At 38.8% G+C, this 8,323-nt stretch overlaps 1 protein-coding gene across 1 annotated transcript in view; it reads right to left on the bottom strand.

Moving 5' to 3' along the window:
- Positions 1-337: 337 nt before the first annotated feature.
- Positions 338-8,323, bottom strand: part of LOC145346725 (copine-3-like) — an 84,861-nt gene continuing 76,875 nt past the window's right edge. Inside the window, exons 14-16 of the mRNA XM_080194370.1 lie at positions 7,487-7,620; positions 4,875-5,111; positions 338-1,606 (exon numbers count right to left, since the gene is read on the bottom strand). Of these exons, the coding sequence (XP_080050496.1) occupies positions 1,499-1,606; positions 4,875-5,111; positions 7,487-7,620 (479 nt within the window). The 3' untranslated portion in view covers positions 338-1,498. The remainder of the gene's footprint in view (positions 1,607-4,874; positions 5,112-7,486; positions 7,621-8,323) is intronic.

Genomic DNA, 8,323 nt, shown 5'->3' with positions numbered 1-8,323 from the left:
GTAGGCTTCAGGACCCATGCTGAGATTTAAAGTTTGAAGTACCTAGTGCAGACTTCGCCTTTTAAAAGATACACTATTATTCAAAAAAAAGTACATTCCTTCAATTATGTTAACCATGATAACAATGAACATTTAGTTTAATTGCATAATCTGTTATAAAAAGCATTTTTAGTGCTTGGAATTCATAGTCCTTGTTCAAAGAGCCCGTAACCACTTTGAGCAGTCAAACAAACTGAAATGCCAAAAACCTAATTGCAATAAATCGACCATTGTAAAATCAGTCATGCAGCAATAATTCAGAAAATGGGAGCTCTAAGGTTTATGTCAATAGACAGAATTAAATAGTAATTAATCATTTTATTAACATTCAAGACAGTTTTTTCAAAGAATTAAAGGGTAGGAGTTTTAAATGCTGTGACAGTACTCCCTTTGACAGTTCATCTTGACACTGACAGTTCCAATGAATTTCGCAGTTCATGAACTTGTTATACACATCCGTGCCTACTTATAGCAATCCCAAAATGGCACCCTGGCTACCCAAGCAAATCCACAAAGTTCAGACCTGCTTCTATGAGGTATAATCTGCGCACAGGCCACTGTGTCATGATGATGCAAATCAGGTTTCAGACACCTCTCCATCAAAATTACAAATGGGTGGGAGCAGCTGCTGATTCCTAAGGGCAGCTGCCTCCCATGAAATGCACATGCACGATTCCTGATCTGGGCCCATTCCCACCGCTGCCAAAATGGTACATGCCACATTCCAAGGTGAGATTTCGGGATTCAGGTCTCTTCTGCCATTTTCGCAACAGGGAGGCTCTCCAACATTGCGAAAATCCAGGTCTGAATCGACATAATCTTACATCAACAATTTTTAAAACTGCATACATAGAACATCATAGGTGGATAACCTCACCCACAGTATAATTACTTTTAGCTTTACTTCATCGTATCTTCAAATATTAAACCTAAAAAATGTAAAACCAGTAGTAAATACAATTACATGACGCTGTAATATGAAGCATGATATGCAATCACTTCTCATTTTTAGAATTAGACATCAAAAATTGCTGTGTCATATGCAGGCATATTATCCAAAAATCCAAAAGTTAAATCATTCAAAACAACAATATAAAAATTGTAAAAAGTATTGGAGACTAACAAAAAATGTTTTTTTTGAGCATTACTAAAACTTTATCAAATACAATGAACAATTTTACACTGACAGCAGCTGCTAAATGATTATGATACAATGAATGGTTTGACCTCATCGAATTTTACTGGATTGTTTCAACTTCAACAAAAAAAGTTGCCTTAAATTCACATACAAAATATTTATAATGAACTAATTAAAATTAAATAATTTCAAAACTATTACAAATTTCATATATTATATAATACAGTGTTGATGCATGCATTCCTAAATCTATTTAGAAGATAAAGTATAGATTTATTTGATGTCGTAAAGTACAAACATTTGGCTGTGAATCCAGAACACTTAAGGATTAGGCTCATTCGGAGGACGAAGTTTGCGTGTGTTGAAGTAGCACACGACTTGCTGAGGCAATTCAGCCAGCACACTTTGTGCAAGAGCTTCTTTCGTTGCCTGTGGAGATACAAAAGTTAATCCAATTAATATAACAGGCCAATTTAATCTGAAATCTGAAATTAACAATTGTTTAAAGGAACAAAGTTTCAAGTTTCTGCTCAAGCTCACTGGCATTGCCACAAACAAAGCCCAGAATTGGATCAGTGTTGACATTGGCAGGATTTCTTCATCCACTGCAGTGAATGGAGATTTGGCTGGCTGCCAAATTCTCCGACCTTGCTGCAGAGGGAGCATGTTGTGGGTGGCAGGTAAGATTGCATCCAAAATCTTTCATAACCAGCACAATTGGACAGTTTAATAACATTTTATTCCCTTGCTTTAAAAAAATGTTGACATATTTAAGAGTGGTAACTTTATGTACTTTAATGAATATACATGTAGTGTATCCTTTATCCGGAAATCGGAAAACCAAATGCTGCACATTTTTTGAACCCCATCGACATTTGTCGTAGGAAGTCCAGTTGTTTGTCTGCACCATTTATCTTGTGTTTTTTGTGGTTAATGTCAAAAATAAACTTATTTTAAGTACTCCACATTATTCAGCTATATATCTTATTTTTCTAACCATTTTATTTAGACTATAACTTGCCTAAGTCTAGGCTATTGTAATGCAAGCTAATTTGTGGCATCCAAAAACCAGACTTTTTTTTAAAAAAACTTCATTCAAGGGATGTGAGGGGCTGGCTGGGCTAGCATGTATTGCCCATCCCTAATTGCTCTTGAACTGAGAGACCTATCCATATCAGAGACGAGGACATTTACAAGTCAGCCACGTTGCTATGGATTTGGAGTCAGCCAGATCAAATAAGGATGGCAGACTTTCTTCCCTAAAGGACATTAGTGAACTATATATAGGTTTTTACGACAATCAACAATGGTTTTGAGGTCATCATTAGACTTTTAATTGCATTTTCTTTTCATTGAATCCAAATTTCATGCTATGCCATGGTGGGATTCAAATCCAGGCCCCGAGAGCATTATCTTTGGTCTCTGGATTACTTGTTTAGAGATAATACCACCAAGCCAAGTACGATCGGTCCAAAAGTTTCAGATAAGGGATACTTGACTTGTATTCGAAAATGTGTTTATCATGAAAATAATAATAATCTAATTCTCCACCTGTGTGTAGCCCAATTTTAAGTAACTGTTAATGACATTGAAAAATCACATAGAACCTTTCATTAGCTTAGTGAAGGTAACTATTTAAGCTTATGAATTTTCTTGATGTTCCACAAATGGATATGTAGAAACTCACCATGTTGATTCAGGTGGGGAAATTTGTGGGTGGGACTGACCTTCAGTACAATTTTTTTTTTAAACCAATGCAAAATGTTTTTTAAACTATGCAAAAGATCACAGAAATTCAATTTTGATTGGACGTAACCTTTCAGACGGTCATTAATCTTTGAAATTTTCTCGGAGAGCAGTGAATGCTAGGTCATTGAAATATATTCAATGTTTGACAAATTTTAGATCTACAATGGAGTCAAAGGTTATAAGAACATAAGAAATAGGGGCAGGAGTAGGCCATCTAGCCCTTCGAGCCTGCCCCGCCATTCAATAAGATCATGGCTGATCTGAAGTGGATCAGTTCCACTTTCCCCCCATAACCCTTAATTCCCTTGTCTGTCAAAAACCTATCTACCTGTGTCTTAAATATATTTAGCGAGGTAGCCTCCACCACTTCAACGTGCAGAGAACTCCAGAGATTCACCACCCTTTGAGTGAAGGTGTTCCTCCTCAAGTCCGATCTGAACTGCACCCCCCCCCACTTATCTTGAGGCTGTGCCCTCTAGTCCTGCTATCCTTTCTAAGCTGGAAAAATCTCTCTACCTCTACCCTATCCATCCCTTTCATTATCTTATACGTCCCTATAAGATCCCCCCTCATCCTTCTAAACTCCAACGAGTACAGACCCAGTCTATTTAGTCTTTAGTTTATGGGAGATTGGAAGTGGAGTGGGCACTAAATTGGAGTTAAGGACACAACTCAGATTAAGCCTGAGCTTATTGATTAGAGGAGCACATTCAAAGGATCAAATGACGTACTCCTACCATGTTCTTATGCTGCTGAATGCATCATCCGGTGCCTCGCAATTTGACTAATCCAACACTCTCTTCAGCTTACACCAGCTGTAAAGCACTGCTGCCCAAAATCTAATTCACACCCATTTCCTTTAGTCAGCTTCACTCTCCTACATAGGCTCCCAGTCCAGCAATGCCTTGATTTGGAAATTCTTGTCCTTGTTTATCATAGATAGAATCTACAGTGCAGGAGGAGGCATTTGGGTCATCAAGCCTCCACCAACCACAATCCCACCTAGGCCATATCCCTGTAGCTTCACACATTTACTCTCCTAATTCCCCTGACACTAAGGGGTATTTTATCATGGCCAGTCAACCTAACCTGCATCTTTGGAATGTGGGAGGAAGCTGGAGCATCCGGAGGAAACCAGAGCATCTGGAGGAAACCCATGTAGACACAGGGCAAATTTGCAAACTCCACAAAGACCCGAGGCCATAATTGAACCTAGGCCCCTGGTGCTGTGAGGCAGCAGTGCTAACCCCACTGCAGTTTTCAAATCCTTACATGGCCTCACCATGTCCGAGCTTTGTAACCTCCTCCCGTTCTACAACCTGGTGAAACCTCTTGAATTTTTCTAATTTTGCTGCTTTGCACGTGCCCAATTTTCATCAGTTCATCAATGATAGCTGTTCCTTCACCTGCCAAGACCCCAACCTTTGGAATTCCCCTTCCCCAAGCCTACCTGGCTTCCTTTCAGAAACTCATTCAGACTTAAATCCACTGTACTAATACTTTATGTCGCTCAGTATGAAATTCTGTTTGCTAACACTCCTATGTAGAGATTTGGAATATTTTACATCAATACAATATAAATGTTAGTTATTGCTGCAGTTGTACTTGACTAAAACTAGATGCCCCTGAGCTATGTAAGTGGTCATAGTAAAAATTTATTTTAGTGGACTTTACAATTGTTTTAAGACACTACTTTAAATTTGCAACAATCTGGAAATGGAGTTTGAACTGCACCTGGGACCAACAATAGAATAGGCAGGATAGAAGCTATTGCAGTAAATGGGCTGGCGACATTTACACAGGTAGGTATGGATATTCGCCAAACATTCTCTCCCCATGCATAAATCTTTACACAAAATCGGTTTTCACAACAATTTTTAACACACAAGATAAAATTAAATCTTGTAAGTGGTGCAATCTTGTTACACCGTAACCATGTAAGACTTACATTATGAAACTTTCTAAATGGCACAAACTGGACAATATCTCGGATAGCTATTTCCCCAGTGGGCGATTTAAGAACACATTCATCACCATCCAGAAATTCCATGGCACTGAAGTCTGCTCCACCAACACCAACAATGATGATGGACATTGGCAACTTAGCAGCATTAACAATGGCCTGTCTTGTATCATCCAAATCTGTTATCACTCCATCTGTGATGATGAGGAGGATGAAATATTGCTGTTAAAGAAAAGGAAAATGCAATTCAATATGCTGCAAATGCATTTTATATCAGGCACAATAAATTTAATGGACACAGTTTGAGATACATAGTGTAACTGCATTTATAGTACAAATGTAATAACATCATACAATAATTTTGCTTCACATCATTGCTAACCCATTGCCAGGAGTAGAAATCATGGCTGAAATTTTAAACTTGGGAATGATGGAGATATTAAATGGGTGCAGCAGCAGAGTGGGGAACTCAGAGATTCGAATGCATTTGTCCAGATTTGGGTACAACATTTTAAGAAAGAAAGTCTTGGGGAAAATATATACAATTTGCTAAAATTACGTCAAAATGAGATGCTTTAAATTATAAAATAAGGAAACTGGAATTTGAAAGAGACAAACATTTGTAAAGAAATTGAAAAAACATATTGGGACAAAGCTGTGGAATGAAACCAATTTGACACCTCTTTTAAGGAGCCAACACAGGCATGAAGGGCCAAATGGCCTCATTTCATTCTATAAATTTACTACAATTAAACTAATATTTAATTTCTAATATACTTTTAAAATAGTTCTGAAATAATTGAAGTCAGAGGAGAATTCCCTTCTGTAAATCACAGCCAAAAATCAAATGACATTGCAGGGGTGAATGTTGGAAAATTCAGGTGAAGAATGGAAAGTTTTTAACCAGGAATTTGCTTGGTATGGAGGGCATTAGCTATGAGGAGAGGTTGGAGAAACTTGGTTTGTTCTCACTGGAACGATGGAGGTTGAGGAGCGACCTGATAGAAATCTACAATATTATGAGAGGCATGGACAGAGTGGATAGTCAGAAGCTTTTTCCCAGGGTGAAAGAGTCAATTACTAGGAGACACAGGTTTAAGGTGTGAGGGGCAAGGTTTAAAAGAGATGTAAGAGGCAGGTTTTTTTTTAAATACAGAAGGTGATGGGTGCCTAGAACTCGCTGCCAAGGGAGGTAGTGGAAGCAGATACGATAGTGAGTTTTAAGGGGTGTCTTGACAAATACATGAATAGGATGGGAGGGGAGGGATATGATCCTCAGGAGGGTCAGGGGTTTCATTAGGGGCAGCATGGTAGGGTTGGAGGGCTGAAGGCCCTGTTCCCATGCTGCAATTTTCTTTGTTCTTTGTACTTTCCTTGTTCAGGCTGAGATTGTCTTCCTCAATGTCCACGACTGCTTCCCTGCACACTATGTGCAAATGAGCTGATTGCTCACCAGATTTCCATCCTTTCCCTCCCAACTACTGTTTTCCAAGGCTGACAAGTAGTAGGTGGCAATAGGCCATGGATAGCAACAACAGCTTCATTATAGCTGCTTCCTCTTTCCAGTTGGCCCTTATTACTACAATCTAGGCCAAAGCCATCAACAGATGCCTTCATTCTGACCTTCAGAGAGAACCTGCCTCCTTAAGGATGTTCATTGCAAGCCTGTAGGCTTGCTCCTAATGATGGCCAGTGGCCTGTCACGGACATGCAATGTGTTTCAATCCAGAAAAACGGGATTGAGATTGGGAAGATTTAACTCTGCTCTGATGGAACTCTGCCTCAAAGAGGAGAGCTCATCTCAAGATGTCTTGTTACCTGTATAAGTTCTCAATTAATTTTAGATTATCTATTCATGACAAAAAGCTTTTCACACAAAACGAACTCCATAGCAGTTCCATCAGCCTCCAGCAGTGGAGAGAGAAAGGAATTAGCCTTCAAAGGCTCCATGCCAATATCTCTTTCTCTTTCCTTTAATGAAAGATAACAGAAATATTGTGTACAACTTTTTTTAGACTAACCCCACTGCAATACTTCTTACAGTAATCGAAAATACTCAATTTGAGATTTGGGATGCCTTATCTCAGCAAAGTTTATTGATCATATGCAGCTGAAAATCCACCACTTTGGCAAATAAGAGGCCAGCTTGTTTCTTTAAGTAAGCACTGCTCACAGGTTCCATCTTAACCTGCGATGCTCCAGTCTACTTTTAAACCAAATCAAAGTTTCTCATTTGTAACAACATAATGTCAGCCACGGTTGTCACTGACATCATGCCATTCAATCTAAAACACATTTCTTCCATGGCTAAAATATTCAAAACCACAGACAGTAAAATTTTACTTCAAGCATTTACCAGAAACTACTTATTGCTTGTTTGTACTATTTTTTATGGTATGCACCAACATATTGGCACAAATTGTATATTGCTTTAGAAAAATAAAATATTTCATGATTGTAACAGTAGTAGCTTCCTGAGATAAACCTCATTAAAAAACTGAACAAAACGATGGTGCCTTTCACAGTAGATCCTGACTTTTTTTTTCTGCGGGTCCTTGATGGAAAGGGACTTCACTTGTACACAGAGAAATACTCACAGATGCTATCGGCTGTTGTGCTGCCGCAGCTGCAAAGCCTGCCACGTGGTTTATAATGGGCGAGAAGTTCGTAGGTCCATGGAGCTTGACTTGAGGCAGGCAGTTACGATAGGCATCAACTATCCCCTCCACTCCTACCAAACACAGATCATAATGAATCATCAAATTTCATGCAAGAAAGAGAACTTATCATTCTCACCACAACCTGTAGTCGAATAAGTAACTAATTTTGCAGAACAAACTACTCAAAATGCAAGTCCATTTTTAATGCTTCATAAAACATTTTATAGAAGTACCAGTTAGACAATACAAGATGAAAAAGAACCACCTGCATTTATATTGCACCTTTCATGGCCTCAGCTCATTCCAAAGTGCTTTACAGGCCATGAAGTATTTTGGCAGTGTACTTTGGGTGGTAATGTAATAGGGGAGGTTATTATCACTAGACTAGTAATCCAGAGACCTAAATTAATGCTCGAGGGGCCCAGGTTCAAATCCCACTATAGCAGGTGGTGAAATTTGAATTCAATAAAAATCTGGAATTGAGTGTCTAATTACTCAAGTCTAATGGTGACCATGAAGCCATTGTCAATTGCTGTAAAGACCCATCTAGTTTACTAATGTCCTTTAAGGAAGCAAATCTGCCATCTTTACCTGGTCTGGCTTACACGTGACTCTAGATCCACAGCTGTGTAGTTGACTCTTAAAAAAATGTCCCCTGAAATGGCCCAGCAAGCCATGTAGCTCAAGGCAAATAGGGATGGGCAAAAAAAAAATTGGGCAGCACAGTAGTTACACTGCTGCTTCACAGCTCCAGGGACCTGAGTTCAACTCCCA

Source organism: Carcharhinus amblyrhynchos, chromosome 8 (assembly GCF_965287045.1).
Source record: "Carcharhinus amblyrhynchos chromosome 8, sCarAmb.v2.hapA, whole genome shotgun sequence".
NCBI lineage: Eukaryota > Metazoa > Chordata > Chondrichthyes > Carcharhiniformes > Carcharhinidae > Carcharhinus > Carcharhinus amblyrhynchos.
The sequence above is the reverse complement of the archived record's forward strand: the minus strand, read 5'-3'. Positions and strand labels throughout refer to the sequence as shown.